The sequence below is a fragment of the Meriones unguiculatus genome, chromosome 7 (genome assembly GCF_030254825.1).
Source record: "Meriones unguiculatus strain TT.TT164.6M chromosome 7, Bangor_MerUng_6.1, whole genome shotgun sequence".
Taxonomy (NCBI): domain Eukaryota; kingdom Metazoa; phylum Chordata; class Mammalia; order Rodentia; family Muridae; genus Meriones; species Meriones unguiculatus.
In genome coordinates, this window is record NC_083355.1 from 108,123,266 (window position 1) to 108,140,150 (window position 16,885).

General features: G+C 43.3%; 2 protein-coding genes across 7 annotated transcripts; one reads left to right on the plus strand and one right to left on the minus strand.

Moving 5' to 3' along the window:
* Positions 1-873: 873 nt before the first annotated feature.
* Gon7 (GON7 subunit of KEOPS complex) lies at positions 874-16,775 on the minus strand. Of its 5 annotated transcripts, XR_009593070.1 has the most exons (3): positions 16,501-16,775; positions 1,734-2,350; positions 874-1,507 (listed from the first exon to the last, which is right to left on the minus strand). XR_009593070.1 is itself a non-coding variant. In XM_060388113.1 (2 exons), the coding sequence occupies exons 1-2, from the start codon at positions 16,703-16,705 to the stop codon at positions 2,328-2,330; spliced, it is 228 nt and encodes a 75-aa protein (XP_060244096.1). In that variant the 5' UTR covers positions 16,706-16,775; the 3' UTR covers positions 874-2,327. The 5 variants fall into 5 exon arrangements, 2 of the variants coding, with proteins under 2 accessions (XP_060244096.1, XP_021514342.1); XR_009593072.1 differs by lacking the exon at positions 16,501-16,775 and adding an exon at positions 16,286-16,489 and having other exon boundaries at positions 874-2,350; XR_009593071.1 differs by lacking the exon at positions 16,501-16,775 and adding an exon at positions 2,479-2,611 and having other exon boundaries at positions 874-2,350.
* On the plus strand, positions 2,573-4,342 carry Lyset (lysosomal enzyme trafficking factor). 2 transcript variants are annotated; one of them, XM_021658666.2, is made up of 2 exons: positions 2,573-2,685; positions 3,531-4,342. In XM_021658666.2, the coding sequence occupies exon 2, from the start codon at positions 3,547-3,549 to the stop codon at positions 3,940-3,942; it is 396 nt and encodes a 131-aa protein (XP_021514341.1). In that variant the 5' UTR covers positions 2,573-2,685; positions 3,531-3,546; the 3' UTR covers positions 3,943-4,342. The 2 variants fall into 2 exon arrangements, with proteins under 2 accessions (XP_021514341.1, XP_021514340.1); XM_021658665.2 differs by lacking the exon at positions 2,573-2,685 and adding an exon at positions 2,714-3,106.
* Positions 16,776-16,885: the final 110 nt, after the last annotated feature.

Here is a 16,885-nt window from a genome sequence, read left to right on the forward strand (position 1 = left end):
TGCAATACTTGTAAAGAAGCCTATCCACCAACTTCATGCTTTAGAGTAAAGGGCCTGGTTACTAGAAGCTCCAAGAGCTGCAATGCCTAATTGTGTCTGGCATCCTAGGCCCTCACAGAGCTGCAGCAATAGGGGGCACCTTTCCCCACCTGTCGCCACCACTGCCACACACTATGGGATATAAGCTGTCAAAGACCAGTCCTTTAAAGGTTTTTGTACCTACCCATGATCTAGCTAGAATAATATTAATAAAAAAAGAAACCCAAGTGTGTGTGTGTGGCCTGGTCTTATTACTATCTGTAAAATCCCAGACAAGTTATTTTTGGGCCTCATCTTACTCATAAAATGGGAGTTGGGAAAGACTTAGCTTCTTGGATAGATGCTCTTCAGTTGATACTCAGTCCCTGACCAAGGACATGTCCAATGTCAGCTATTATTTGAGTCTGAATAAACCTTTAAGGCAGGAATTATCCTGTCACATTTACTCCCTCAGCTCAGGGTCTCACATACAGGGGAGGTGCGGCATTTAGTAACACTCATGTGTCTACACAAAATGTGCTACACAAAATGTGAAGTTTCTCACTGTGACAGTAAATTAGTGACCTGTAGGACAGTGTGTCTTAAACCACCATACAAACATGGGCAGAATCACAGCTTTCAAGAGTCCACATGCCAGCTGGGCATGGTGTCTCACGCCTTTAATCCCTGCACCCAGGAGGCAGAAGCAGGCAAATCTCTGAGTTTTGAGACCAGCCTGGGTCTGGTGAGTTCTAGCACACTCGGGGCTATACAGAGAAACCTTGTCTCAAAAACAAAACAAATTTTTTTCCAAATGTAATATCTTAGAACCCCAATGTATAGAAAGAGCAAGCATTTTATTATTAGCATTTCTTTTATTCAGTTTTATGACACCAAGAAAATGTTAACTGTGTTTTTTAATTGCAGAAAGTTTATAGTCATAGCCCTCCTTAGGGTTTTCAGCACAAAAGTGGGGAACACCTGAGAAGTACAGATAACTGATAACAGTCACATATGACTATGCAATGTGCCCATAAACTTTGGCCTACTGGAACACTGCACTAGTAGAATGATCTTTTGGTTTCAATAATTATCAGTGTAGAAGGGCATGGTGTATGTCAGTAATATGTCGGGGAGACATTCACTAGGGTGAACAGCACGACAAAGGGTAAGGTACTTTGGCAGCACCAGGTGGATATGGGCTGATTGCTGCCTTGAGTTCCTCCATCATGTTCTGCTCACGATGACAGCTTTGCTGGTCTTAAGTGTAATACCCTTCCCATTGGGCCTGAAGGACCTCTTCCTCTGCTGCCTCCTTATCTCTTTTAACTGCAGCAAGCCTGGGGCTGGGCTACCTTCTGGCAGTCCAGGCTCTCTTTGAACTGACTTGCGGTCTGCCCCAGCAACGACTTGGTCGAGACGGGCCTGGTTCACAACTTCTTTCTCCATTGCTCCTTTCTATATCAGCTTCTGTAATAAAGGCTCCAACCTTAAAACATATGCAGACAGCTTTTCAGTAGTAAGGTATTTGACCTGCAATGCCCTAGGATTATCAATAATCCCAAATATTGCCTCAAGAGTCTTCAGGCATTCTGCAACTGTAATGAAAGGATTGTTTATCTTGAGGACTCGAGTAATTTCAAATGCTGGGCTCTAAGGCTCTCTATCAACCACCTTCTTTTCTCTACATCCGACACCTGCCACGTTTTCATTACCTGGGAAGTATGAAACATCTGAAATTCAACTTCTTCTTCATCTGGTCCCGGAGGATGCCTGCCTGAGAACACATTCAGCTTTTTGTACCTTAGATTATGCAGGGTGGGCTGGAGAGCTTCACCTAATGCCTGTGCTAGCTGGGGGTTTGCATTTCAGGGATCATGCCCCGGTCTAGACTGAGAGGGTTATCTTGATTCCCACAATCACTCACCCTCATGCCCTCTCCCCATAAAAACTATCTGCATCAGGAGGTTTAAAGATCACTCTCCAGACACCTCCTTTTCCAGGTGTCTCCTTGGGACCAGAGCTTGCTGGTCTCTACTGTAAGCGCTATGAAGGCTACATTCTTGCTCTCATCCCTTCTGAACATCCTCCCATGAAGTCTGTTTCCCCAAGGGAGCCAGCCCAGCCTGCAGGGCCTTCTGCTGCTCCACAGGTCGGAGGGATGCCGGCAACCAAGAGCGCTTTCCGAGAGTTCATATCCATTCCCCTGCGTCTTCCAAGAGGCTCAGCGTCATGGTGCCCAGATTATTTAAGTCCCAATTCGCTCCCGGCGCCGCTACCGCCACTCACAGTGATGTGCGCGCTTGTCTCTAACTCGCCGAGGTCCAGGAGCCTGAGAAGACAGAGCATCCATGTAAGTTACGTGCCTGCGGACCACTTGCTACTATAGACCCATGGTCCGAATCCAGGGGAGGGTGTTTGACCCTTGCGGGCTCCAGGAGAGACCCGGGGGCCACGTACTAAGCATGGGAGTGGGGGACACGGAGCGGGGAGGCCGTCTCGCCTGACCACAGCCGAACCGCCGCAGACAGCAGACAGCCGCTTCTGAGGCGGCGCGGTGGACACTGCCTGACGTCACGAGAGGGAGCGCGTTTCCGGCCCAAGACGGAAGTTCTAGCTGCGGCGGCATCCGGGACTGCGAGCGGGCGGGCCACTCAGGACAGGAAGGTGAGACCCGGGGCTGCTCAGCTTGGCTGTCAGGCTGGCCCAGCGCTCAGCTGGGAGCCGAGCTCGGGGTTCTGCGGGCCAAGCCTGGCGCCGCTGCTCAGCCCGGGCTCGGCAGCGGGTGCTGTGGGGGGCGGGCCCGGCTGCCCTGAGGCCCCGGTGGCTAAGCATCTCCAGGTGGCTGCCCCCGGCTGGAGCTCCAGAGGGCTACCGGGCCCGCTGCCGCGTGACCAGCCGTAGTCACGCTGAGCTTAATCACTGCTAGCTCGTGCTCCCGCCGGCGGTGCTCATCTTCGCCGAGCTGCGCGACCCAGAGGGTTTCTCTTAAGGTGGCTTGTTCTGAAATGCCCAAGGCACCTGACTATTCAGAACTGAGTGACTCTTGCACGCTTGCTGGGGGAACAGGAAGATTTTCGGGACCACTGTAAGTGTTTGAAAGAGTTACCGTCGTAACTTGGGGTCTCCGACACTGGTTGAACGAGTAGAACCCAGTGTTCATGCCTGAAGTAATAGTGTTAAGTCAGAAAGCACTGCAACTGTCAAGTGCAATGTCCTGTGGGGAAACTAGATGTTCCATTCTCTGAAACGAAGGTTTATTGTGTCGATTCAAGCAAGATGTGATGATTCATTTACTCTGTGGGGTTCACATAAACAGCAGCACTCTATACTGAAACCAGTATTTTTACGTGCTCACAACTGTTATATAAAACCACCTGTAAGTTGTTTATGGCTGTTAAATATGCTCGTACTTTTCAGAACTCTTGAATTTAAATAAAGTGCACTTGGAATAGTTGCCACGGCAACATTACTAGACCCTAACTGTAGTTTTTCCTGTGTTTACATTGAAGGCACAGAGCATGGAGAATGATGAACTTCCGTCAGCGGATGGGATGGATTGGAGTGGGATTGTATTTGCTAGCAAGTGCAGCAGCATTTTACTATGTTTTTGAAATCAATGAGACTTACAACAGGCTGGCTCTGGAACACATTCAGCAGCACCCTGAGGAGCCTCGGGAAGGAACCACATGGACACACTCCTTGAAAGCGCGTTTACTATCCCTGCCCTTTTGGTTGTGGACAGTTATTTTTTTGATACCGTATTTACAGATGTTTTTGTTCCTTTATTCTTGTACAAGAGCGGATCCCAAAACGGTGGGCTACTGTATCATTCCCATATGCTTGGCCGTTATCTGTAATCGCCACCAGGCATTTGTCAAGGCTTCTAATCAGATCAGCAGACTACAACTGATCGACACATAAAACCAGTCACCGTTTTTCCCTTATTACACGACTGCCAGTACTGTATGGAGGCTGACCACAAGACTGCAGTTTCTTTACAGATCTCAGGAAGTTGTGGTGGAACAGAGACTTTTTTAAAAATGTGACAAGAGGACCACTTTATCTGAATAATGACTTTTTAGGTAAAGCCTGAGATATAGTCCTACAGAATCATGTTAATGACTTCAGATTTCGGAAGTAAAATAGTGGCTTGTTATATTCATTCTTTAGAAACTTGAATAAGTACCTGAATTTTTATTTCTATTCTATGTGCAACATAGTATGATTCAGAAAATTTTCCGTTGGGGAAAACAATGAATAATTTCCATTGTGTTAAGTGTAAAAAGGTCTAACCATGATGATAAAATTTAAATTTTATACAGTTGCTTTGCTTGCTTTAAAATTCTTCCGACTAAGACACTAATTCATACTGCTGGAACGACTGCTTGTTTGATCAGTTTATAAGGGACTGGCATAAAAATCACTGAGGTGGCTATCACCTTTCTGTTTTTTGTTTTTTTGGATGGAGTGGGGTGGGTAGGGGAGAGTGCTGGGGACTAAGCCCAAGCCTTTTGTACTGATTTTTGTTGTTTTTTGTTTTCAAGACAGGATTTCAACTGTGTGTTCTGGCTGTCCGGGCACTTGCTCTGTAGACTGGGCTAGCTTCAAACTGCCTGCCTCTGCCTTCCGAGTGCTGGGATGAAAGGCTTGTGTCACCACCAACCTATGCCTTTTGTACTTTTACCACTGACTTACAGTACCAGCCATAGATGGCTAGTTAAGATACACAGATTTTTTTTTTGTTTTGGGCAATGGCTACTTAAACCACTGACCTACAAGGTGTTTAAAAATTATGTAGGACATATTAAATATTAAATGGTTGAAATAACACACATGTCAGGTGTACCAGCACAGATCACTAAAGGGAGATTGTTCTTTTTGTGGGTGAGATCAGGGTTTACAGTGATGTGTATACTAAAACATTTTACACTATTTTAATACTCATGGCCTTTTGGCTCACTGCGTTCAAGCTACGACAACCCTGGGAGAGCAGCACTTTGATGTGGTGTCTCAACAACAGCACACCATCCCATGCTCTGTAAAAGTGGCAACTGTTTATCCCTATATACTGGCTACTGACTCATACCAAAAATGAAAATGAGTATTAGTGAAAGTTTTGCTCATTTTGCACATCTAGTCAAACTCGGCCCTTGAACCTGCTAGCCAACTCTCATCACTGTGCTACAACCCTAGTCCTCCAAGTTTTCCAGGAACCTCACTTTAAGCTGTATTTGAGCAGAGAGGCTAAGATTTCTTGGCAAACTTTCTTTCTTTCTTTTTTTTTTTTTTTTTTTTTTTAAGACATTTTCTATTTTCTGGCTGTCCTGGAACTCTCTGTGTAGACCAGGTTAGCCTTGAACTCAGATCCACCTACCTCCTCCCTGAGTTTGGGTGTTAAAGGAAAGGTGTGCCTGTGATAGCATGCCTGGCTCAAACTTTAATCTTTTTTTTTATTTTTTGGTTTTTCAAGACAGGGTTTCTTAGCTCTGGCTGTCTTGGACTCAATTTGTAGACCAGGCTGGCTTCAAACTCTGAGATCCTCATGCTTCGCCTCCCAAAGTGCTGGGAACACTGGTGTGTACCACGATGCCCAGATTCAAACTTTAATCTTAAAAGACTAACTCAAAAGCATCATAATCTACTTCATGAACTCTGAGTGGTAGCCCACACTTTTGATCCCAGTACCTGGGAGGTGGAAGTGAGTTCAAGGTCAGCCTGGTCTACTCAAGAGTGTTCTAGAACAGACAGGAAGAGAAGAGAGGGAAGGAGAGAGAAGAGAGGGAAGGAGAGAGAGACCCTGTCTCAAAAGAAAACAGAAAACAAAACCCCCAAAATTCAGTGTAGTTGCTGAAATAACAAATCTTTTGCTATAATATATTCAGTATTTCAGAGAAACAGCTTGACATCTATTTTTGCGAAATCAGTTGCATCTTGAGTGCTATTAGTATTCACACTGCAGAAATGTTTTAGAAGAATTGTATATCAACTTTCCACTCCATTCCCGAGGCATATATTAACATGAGTGTCATTTTACAAGTCTCTGAAGCATGTGGGAATTAATAACTTGTCCATGGACAGGGCAAGTAACTGGAAAAGCCATGTCAATTAAAAGAGCTATAGGCAGGATATGGCATCCCTGTAATCCTGCACTGGGGAGGCAGAGGTAGGTGAATCTCTGAGCCTAGTCTACAGTGTAAGTTCTGGGACAGAGCTACATAGTGAAACTCTGCCTCAAAACAACAGCTATCTGAAGAGCCAAAATTTGACCCCAGGATATCTGGCTTCAGATCCCATCTCCATCTTACAGAAAAATTAGTATTTGGGTTGGCCAGCCAATGAGGTCTAGGGATCCCAGTTTCCACTGGACGAAATAGCCTGCCCTGCCAAACAAAAACAAACATGTAGGTTCTTGCAAACAAGCAGTTCTGCAAGCACTTTACTAACAGTGCTATCATTTTATTTGTAATCATACATGAAATTGAAACAATCCCTTGAAAGTTTTTCATTGAAATACTTTATTTTTTCAAAAAGTGCTGGCACAGAAAATAGAGTAACTGCAGAAATGTTTGTCACTTTCTTCACTGTTACACATTTCTGACTTAGATGTTACTAATTTTCAAGTAAAAATATTTCTAAGTTTTTCTATGGTGGAGTCATAAGAGATCAAGTGCTCACACGAGTAAGTCACTGCTCTTGTTTGTCTGGCAGGGGTAGTGTCAGTCTGTTCTTAAATACCCAGTGTTAATGACTCATTATCTTTAGTCCCTAAATTCCTGGCAGAAGCAACTACTGTGAGACTTCATTAGTTCTTTCATCAAGTACGCACCAACATGTTACAAATCCTCCCACATATAAAAGTCCAGATAACTTTGGACCGTGGTTGGAAATCACCATGCAGTTAATTAATTATTTCTTTTGGTGTAAGGTAGTGGAAAAAGAAAAAAACAAAACCAAACCAAACAACTCACTTACAAATAACGTCAAGGTCCATGGAGGTGGGCCTCAGATCATTTTGTCTTAAACACTTTTCAGATGCTCCCACTAGGGTTCCAAGAATTGGTCCCTGGTGTGTTAATACAGCATTTACTGAAGATTCATTACTGAAGACTCAAGTGTTGGAGCTATGCTTATCTTTGGCGCACCATCAGCAAATGTTCTTTAGAAGTTCACTCAAACCCTTTCCAATTTTGTCTACATTTCCTGATATAAGATCTTTCCTGGGTTGTTCTGAACGGGCTTCTCTTGGACTTTTACCTCCCATTTCTGCCCAAACTGCTGTTTTGTCAGCAAGTCCACAGAGTCACTGGTGAGTAACACTGAACCCAAGGACCAGGTCTGGATTCTTGAGTTACTTTTTAAAGAGTTTCTGACACTGCATCTTTGACATATTCTCCAACAGGCTTTTGGGCTGGCACCATATGAAGTGATGATGTTCCATATTGGCCTACTCATTCAGGAGCCCAGACCAAGAGGAGTAGCCACATGTGGCCCACTTCTAGATAATTCCCTGATTTTCTTCTTCCTCGGAGCTGCTTCTTTGAAGATTTTTTTGTTGGGGATCTCTTCCAATTCTGTGTTGGTGTGCCCCAGTTCTCTCTTCTTAGACTTTCTGTCATCTCATTCAGTCTTGTGGTTTTAAGTATCCTTCTCCAGATTTTCACTTGACTATCCACTACCTACTTGTTTTTGTTTTCTAAAGTGGAATCTCACAAGGGTATCCTGGATGGTCTTGAACGTGATCCTCTTGCCTCAATCTCTCAAGCAGCTGGGACCACTTGCATGCAATCACTAGACTTGGCTTCACTTCACTCACTGCCTGCTCAGACTTCATATATTCACTGGCAGGCTCATGAAATTTAACCCCTTTAAAACCAAGCTGCCAATGTCAACCCATCAAAACCTGTTTCAAGTCTAGGATCAATTGTGCCTCATGCTTGCAATCCCAGCATTTCAGAAGAGGCAAGAGGATCACAGTTCAAGGACAACTCTATCTACAAGTCAAATTCCAGGGCTCACCTTGGGTAGGGTATGGTGGTGACACACCTTTTACTCCTAGCACTCGGGAGGCAGAGGCAGGCAGATCTCAGAGTTAGGCCAGCTTGGTCCACAGAGTTCTGAGACAGCCAGGGCCACACAAAGAAAAGTCCTAGATAAGCAACCCATGTGTCATTCTCTAATGCTCTTTCTGCTCAATTCTGCAGCCACACTAATCATCGTTTCTTTTTTCCTTTTTCTGAAAGTCTCACACTGCAACTCAGGCTGGCCTTAAACTTAGGTCCCTCCTGCCTTTGCCTCCAGAGTGCTAGGATTACAGACACTAGCTCCACTGGTCTTGGAATATCTCAGGAATTTCTGACTCAGGGCCTCTGCGCTTTATCTGTGTTTTCTTCAAACTATGGCTCAAATGTCACCTTAGACTTAGACTCTACCTCCTGAAAGTTAGAGTTCTTCCCAGTGAAAGAAGTTCTTTTTCCCACAGAACTTACCTGTCCTCACATGATCACATGTACAGTTCCTCAAAATCTTGCATTTTTATCATGTATTGTGATGGGCCCTGCTTACAACAGTGACTAATACGCAGGTGCCCGCTTTATGAACGCGTATTTCTCCTTCTATACTGTAAAAACTAATCCAGTTCCCTCTAAAGAACAAAGCCAAAAAGCTGATATTTACTATTAAGTCTGTGGCCTAATCTGTCATGTATTCCAGTTTAATTCAACTCTTTCAGGTCTCAGGATTTGTGATGTTTTCTTCAAGGCCAAGATTTAAACTCAATATATCTTTGTTACATCGGTTGTCTGGGAATTTTCCTTATTGGTGTTGAGAAGATATACAAGGTTTTTTTTATTATTAAGTGGTCGGTTAGAGCTCTCAATTAATTTGTTTTATTATGAAATTTCTAGTTTCCTAAGCCACCTAATAGGCTCTTAGAACTACATGACACAATTGTAGTCACTGCCGTTCCAAAAAGCACTCATAAACATTTGTTATCTCCATCAGACTTTTGTCCAGAGTAAATCTCTATTTAAAACCATACTCTAGTGGCTTGTTGACATCCCAATGTGAGCTGTTAGCTTTTAAGATTAAACAGAAACTTACTTTTAGAATTCATGGACCTCAACTTTAAATAGAGCAACTGTGATCCCAAAGGTCACCAGAGAACTAAAATAGTTAGTGCTTTTATGACATTTGTTTTGTTTTGAGACAGGGTTTTTCTCTCTGTAACTTTGGCTGTCCTCTAACTCACAGTGATCTTCTGCCTTCCTGAGTATAGGGATTAAAGGTATATGCCACCAAGCCTGGCTTTTTTTTTTTTAATCGAGCCTGGGTTTCTCTGTACGGCCTTGGCTGTCCTAGACTTGCTTTGTAGAACAGGTAGACTAGGCTAGCCTCTAACTCATAGCAATCTGTCTGTTTCTGCTTCCCTGTGTGCTGGGATTTTTATGACATTCTTATACTTTAAGAATGTCACTGGTTTAAAACAGTTGTTTTCAAGGTTAAGCCTAGTCATATGTATCCGTGGAAGATTGCTACCCTTCTTTATTTGATGGTACCCTATGCCATACTTGGCCTAGTTTTCCTAACCTCTATGGAAGTTGCAAGAGGGAGAAGAGGTAAAGGCTTTCTCAAGAAAAAAATTAAAGAGATCCTGGAGAAGATGTTTAAATTGAAACCTAAAGGATGAAAGCAGCAGCATGCATAGCAGCACACACCTTTAAGCTCAACACTGAAGGCTAGGGGGAGATGGGGGCACGAAGATCTTTAAGAGTTCAGGCCAGCCTGATCTACACAGAGTTCTAGGTCAGCCAGGGCTACATACAGAGAACCTATCTGGAAAGAAAAGAATGAGGTGAGATTGTAGGTGTGTATCATCATGTCTGCCCCTATGTTTTTATCCATGCTATGTTCTTTTTCACTGGTCTTTTAATTGTCCTAATACCATAGCCAAGCAACTATAACCTACTACAAAAACGTGGCTCTAGGCCCTATATTTATATTATTAAAATAATAAAATACTGTTTAGGCACTCTCTTAGCCAGGTTCGGTGGCATATGCCTGTAATCCCAGCAGTCAGGGAGGCAGAGGCAGGTGGATCTCTGTGAGTTCAAGGCCATCATGGTTTACAAAGCTAGTCCAGGACAGCCAAGGCTCCACAGGGTTTTGAAAACCCCTGTTTAGAAAAAAATGAAAAAGTTCCTCTCTAGCAAGAAGTCCTTGTTTCACCTTTTAGATTATTCATCCTAAGGCTCATGATAGGCTTATTTTTAGGTAGAAATGTGAGGGTGGACTTTTCTATATAAAAATAAAAAGTTGGAGCTGTTTCAAAAGGTAGCATTGTTCTGCTTGACTCTGGCTAATGTCAGCAATAAGACTATTAGAATAAGCATTAAAACCAAAAAGATTCATCAAACCTACAGCCCAGAACTTCAAAACATTACAAGTACAAGTACTATACTGAAATGTCTTTAATACATTCACACAAAAAGGGAAATATAAAAATTTTAGCAGCAAGTTGAACTATAACTTAAACTATTTTTATTTATTTATTTTACCCTGCATGCTTATCTGCGCACCAGTATAAGTGAGTCAGGTCCCTCGGGCTGGAGTTACAGAAGGTTGTAAGCTATGGGGATGTTCAGAACTCAACCCAAGAGCAGCCAGTATTCTTAAGTGCTGAATCATCTTTCCAGCTCCCTCTTAAACTATTTAAAATATACTATTTTAAGTTATATACAGGTAAGTATTTTTCTTTAAGGATTATGGAAATCTAGAATTATAATTTAACAACTGAATATTAGAAACATCGTTAAACAAAACTGTCTGGCCACTGGTAATTTTTCCTATTTGAAATTGTTTGAATTACCTAAGAGTGCTTGGTGCAATGCTGACACTCCAAGCAAAACATTAAAAAAATGTAAGGTGCTTAAGCTGAGTGTCCTTGGTAATATCATCTGTCATTTCAGGTATTAGAATATACAATTTGCAGCTGTGCAAAGGCAGGCAGCTGAGTTTGAGGTCAGCCTGGTCTAAGGAACAAAGGAACAGGTCCAGCCAGCTGGGCTATATAGTGAGACCCTGTCTTAAGAAAAAAAAAAAAAAAAAAAAAAAAAAAAAAAAAAAAAAAAAGGACAGGCAGAGGCTTGGATAGCTCCTGACTTTGAATCTGAAAGTCCAGGGTTCAGTTCCCTGCTACCTTGAGAGGTGGCCCCTGGAAGTTTAAGAGTAGCTCAGACCGTGGCTCAGAATTCAAACAAAAGAGAACATTAAGAGGAAAGGAGGGGTGGTGGTGTATGTCTCTAATCCCAGGTCTTGGGAGGCAGACCTGACCTCTGAGTTTGAGGCCAGTATGGTCTATAGAGCAAGCTCCAGGACAGCCAGGGCTACATACAAAGAAGCTCTGTCTTGAAAACAAAACAACCCTCCCCGCTCCCAGAGCCAATGTTCTGCCACAGAACCCATTCCCAGCCCTAGAGACTATTTTCACTTTCATTATGAGATACTGATGCAAACCCAAGACTTGTGCATGCTAGCCAAGCATCCTACCAAGGTATATGCCCCTAGCCTCAAAAGCTGTATTTGTAAACTACAGCGAAGACTTAATAATAACTAACTCATTATGATTTGTTATATCTAATTTGATACATCTATGAAGCCCGGACAGATCTGGAATCCTAGCACCCAAGAGGTGGAGAGCACAGCGATCACAGGTTTGAGGACAGGTAGGGCTACGTTCAGGGAGTTCAAGGTCAACTTCACCACAAGGCAAGACCTTGTCTCAAAACAACAAAAAGCCACACATGGCTGTGTGCACCTGTGATCCCCAACATTAAGAAGTAAAATATTCCAAGTTCAAAGACAGGTAGGCTATGTAGTGAATTCCAGGCCAATCTAGGCCACATACATAGCAAGACCCAGTCTCAAAATAGAAAACATATATTATAATTAAAAGAATGATTCTAATTTCATTAGGTACATTTTGCATTTCAGCTGTCAAAATCTTGAAAGATGCAATGTAAATTAAGAAAATCCAACTTAGTTTCTACTGAGACAGAACAGAAAAGAACACACAGAATTTATATTTTTAAACTATTTAACAGCTCCCTTTTGACTAAAATAAAAATATGGGTACAGGAAATATCTAAGTTTTAAGCAATATGTTTTATTGACTCGGGTCTCATATCTGTACTTGTACAAATGTATACATATACAAAACCATATTGTTCTTACCAATTCTTTCAAATATTGCCTAAGAACCACGATAAACACTTTTTATAAACACTTTTTATAAACACTAAAAGATGGAGACAAACACCATTTAATTCAATGGTCATTTTTAAAAAGAAAAACATTAAAAATGCATTTGTGGAAAAAATTTCATTTGTCAATTTAGATTTCATCCACTCTGAATGGTTCCATTTTATTTTAGGATGAGAAAACAGGACTTCATTTCCAAACATTTCTTGTACTTTTGTCTGTTAGAAACAAGGAAGTTTTCTCTGTAACAAGTTCCAGTGAAAGAAACTAGAGTTCCCCAACTAGAGCACAGGTCTTCCACAAGTGCTAGCACGTGATAAAACAGCAATATCCTGCAGCCTTTTTTTTTTTTTTTTTGAGGCAAGGTCTTGATGTAGCACAAGCTAGCTTCCAACTTTCGATCCTCCTGCCTCAGCCTCCAAAGTAGCTGGGATTACAACAGCTTACTCAACTTAGTAGCAGTCTTAATTTCATAAAAACTATTGCTAAGATGTTGGTTTCGGTCGCTTTGCAGATGGTCCATCTGAGTTAGTTCTGTTACCAATGTTATTTTCATCTTCTGCATCATCTTCATCATCACCTTTTAAAATAAATGTTTGTTGTATGATGTTATGTTTAGTGGATGAAAAATATAGATAGGTAAAGTGATTGATACGAGACCATTTCTCTTTGGGGACTAAAATACCATGCATATCTTACATTTTATAAACCTCAGGAGCCAGTAGGATGGCTCAGGGGGTACAAGTAAGTGCAGTACAAGTTTGGTGATCCCAGTTTAATCCCTGGAACCCATGTAAGGTGGAGAACCAATTCTACACATGTAACATGCTACCCACATACACATAAAATAGATGAATTTTTAAAAACTTCAGGAAGTTTTTAGGTGTGATAACTTTTAATCTCAGCACTCATGAGTAAGAGACATGCAGATCTCTGTAAGTTAAAGGCCAGCCTTACCTACATCATAAATTCCAGGGGAGACAGGGCCACATACCGAGACCATGTCTCAAAAACAAAGTAAGTGTACACGTTTAATCACAGCACTTGGGAGGCAGATCTCTGAGTTCAGGCCAGCCTGTATACAATAGTGGGTTCCAGTATAGCCAGGGCTACATACAGAGGCCCTGTATGGTGGTTTGAATAGGTATGACCCTCTTAGACTCATGTTTGAATGCTTGGCCTGAAGGGAATGGCACTATTAGGAGGTGTGGCCTTGTTGGAGGAAGTGTGTCACTGTGGAGGAGGGTTGTGAGGTCTTATATATGCTCAAGCCACGCAGTCTCCTGCTGCCTATGGTTCAAGATACAGAACTCTCAGCTCCTCCAGCACCATATCTGAGTGCACACTGCTATGCTTCCCACCATGAATGATAATCGACTAAAGTCTCTGAACTGTAAGCCAGCCCCAATTAAATGTTTTCCTTTATAAGAGTTGCAGTGGTCATACTGTCTCTTCACAGCAATAAAACTCTAAGACGCCGTCTCAAAAGCACCACCACCTCCAGGAATTTAAGAATTAAAATTTTTTCTATCACTTACTTTTGGAGATTAACTCATTCTCCATTAAAATTCACTCCTATTGAGAGACAGTGACCTGACTCCAGTTGGTAGTTTTCAGAATATTCACTTGCTTATCTAACCATCGCCACTAATTCTGAAATATGCTAATTACTTCCAAAAGACACTCCATAGCCACAAACAGCCACTCTTTGTTCCTTTCACTCTTACAATTCCTATTTTACTTTCAAGCTCTATGGATTTGTTTATTTTGGATGTCTCATAAGAATAGAAACATAGAGTGTACAGCCATTTGTGCCTGAGTTGTCTTAGGATTCATTATTGTAGCACGTATCCACACTTCATTCCTTTGTGTATGTATGATGTGTATGTACATGCCATAGTGCACACAAACTCACTACAGTCTTTCCCTTCTACTGTAAGGAAGGGTCTCTGCATACATCAAGCTTTCTGGCTCTGACTCCCAACTCACTGCAGGGGCATGAAGATTACAAGAACATGGTGTTACATGGGTGCTCATGAGTCAAACCCAAGTCCTCAAGTTTGTATCGCTAGCTCTATCTACTGAACAATCTCCAATACTTCATTCTACACAATGACTATTTATAAACAATTAAAAGAATGCGTAAGTTCTGCTCAGGTCATGGGCATTTATATATTTCGACATTACAGCTATTAACAAACAGTGCTGCTACAATCACTGTACTGAGCTTTGGTATAAACATGCCCAGTTAACTCTGGAGAACTAGTGTGTAACTGAGGGGTGATATGCTTATGTTTTTGAGGAACTCTGAAGTAGACACACCATTTCATACTTTCACCACCAATGGCCTCTGATTTTTTCATATCTTAGTGTGATGACTAATCTTGGCTGTCAATTTATGTAGCCCATGTGAAAAGAAAGGGAAGGAAGCTTTTGCTTTTTGCCTGCTTGCTCTCACTCTGACTAGCAAGTTCACTATCCTGTTCCTGAGATGGTCCCCTTTGCTGGTGGGAGAACCTATTTTTTTAAGGATGCCAACATAGAATCAAAAACTGGCAGCTCTGTAAGACTTCCTGGGACTCCAGAACCATATTGGGACTGAAGAGACATCCACTCTTATAGACTGAACTACCAGTTCCCTGGCCTTTCTGTTGGACTATTCAGACCACAGGCTGTAAGCACTCTAATACATATCTTTATATGTATATACTGCATGTAAATACATATGCTTATTCTATCAGTTCTGCTTTAGAGAACCCTGACTAGTACACCTAGCTAATACTTTTAACCCCCTCTGCAGAAGAACTGACCCCTTAGCTCAGGACAATAAAATATCTATTTTGGTGTTCAAAATAAAAAAAACAATCTAATAAAAGACGAGTGTGGTGGCACATTTCTTTAATCCCCACCCTGCTGAGGCAGAGGCAGGCAGACCTCTGCAAATACAAAGACAAGCAGGTTTAACAGTTACTTGGTGACACTGTCTACAAAATAATTTTTTTCCTATTAACAGAGGTGGAGCTGGAGTGATGGCTTAGTTGCTTAAGCGAACTGCCTACGCTTTCCCTGCATGGCACTCAACTATCTTTAACTTTGGTTCCAGGGGATTTGATGCCCTCTTCTGGCCTCTGAAGACACTGCATACAGGTGCTGGCCAACATTCATCTTATAAAAAAGCAAAACAAAAACCAAACTAACAGTTAATTTCTACAACAGTAGAGGGGGTGAGAGAAAGTAAGGGCCAGAGAAAGGACTGTGGTGCTTTTGGACGTGACATCGCCCTTACATTCTGGCAATAGCTGTGGTTTACCCGCACCAGACAGCAACCTCAAAATTCGATCATGGAAGGGGGAGGGGCTCATGAGGTCCCACCCTTCCCGGGGGAGCTTTTGGCAGTTAATAGTTTCTGGGAACATGGTTCATTTTCTTCAGTGGTGTACTCACTGCAGAACTGCCCTCGTTCCAGTAAATAATCACCCACCCACGCGCATACAGGCGACCTTAAATAAACTCAGTGAGTGACAACAAAAGGCAGGAAAGGAAAGAAGGTGGGGCCCTGTTAAGAAGGGGCTCAGCGGGGGAGGGAAGGAGAAAATGACCACTGTGCATCACATATATGTAGATAGTAAAATTAAAAATATAATTATGTAACATATGTATGAGATTATCAATTAATTTAAAAATACAACCCCCACCCACAACATTTACTTTCAAAACAGTACCCAGAAAACTGAGAAACGAGAAAGGAGCCTCTCAGGGTTAGGACTCCCCACAACAAAATCTGTCTCTATCATCTGAAGCTGTTCCCATTTTGCCAAACATGTTTTTCTAATTTCACACCTGATCAAACTCCTTTCCGTCTTTCGACACCCAGCTCCAACCTCCCTCCCCTTTCGGTCTTCCTGTCAGCCAGCAATGGTTACAGACCGCCACAGTTTCCACTCTTCCACGAGCATGCCTGCCTGTCTCAGTCCTTGGCGTCCCACGAGAGCACAGGAGGCGAGCTGACCTGGTTGGTTGTCCAGTCCCTAGGCCAACGCTCGCCACGCTTTTTTTCAGCGATATAAATGAAAAGTCGCGAACACGGGGGTGATCAGACAAAGAGGGCAGAGAGGGCTCGTGACTTTTAGCTGCGACTCCTCCTCCCCCGGGCTCGCCTCCTCAAGATGCCCTTCACACGGCCCGACCCGCCGGAGTACCCCGGCGCCCCGCCCCCGCGCTCACCGTCCGAAGCGTCGTCGGGATCTACCGGCACGCCCTGCGCGTCTCCCTCCGCTAGGGACCCGAAGAGCTCGGCTACCAGCTCCTTCATCCGGGCCACGCCCGCCGACAGGCTCCGGAGAGGGTCCGCGTCGCCCGACGCCTCACAGGACACCTGCAACCGCCGCGGCTCCCCGTCGCAACCGACGTACTCCCCGGAAAGCTCCATGGCGACCGCTCAGCTTCAACAGCGCGCCACAGACAATCGCCACCCGGAAGCGGAAGCCAGCCCGCGGCCGGGGCGGGCGGGAGAGAGCGAAAGGAATGACTTCCGATCCCCGGGAACCGCCCCGCCCATTCTCGGCCGTCTCCTTCTCCGGGATTGGCTGCGTGGCGCTCAGGCCCCGCC

Bases quoted from the DNA above. Each gene is read 5' to 3' on its own strand.
- Lyset (XM_021658665.2), top strand. From the start codon at position 3,027: ATGCCCAAGGCACCTGACTATTCAGAACTGAGTGACTCTTGCACGCTT. The intron at 3,107-3,530 runs GTAAGTGTTTGA...TTTACATTGAAG, and splicing joins GGAAGATTTTCGGGACCACT to GCACAGAGCATGGAGAATGA.
- Gon7 (XM_021658667.2), bottom strand. From the start codon at position 16,705: ATGGAGCTTTCCGGGGAGTACGTCGGTTGCGACGGGGAGCCGCGGCGG. The intron at 12,857-16,500 runs GTGAGCGCGGGG...TTATTTTAAAAG, and splicing joins TCCCGACGACGCTTCGGACG to GTGATGATGAAGATGATGCA.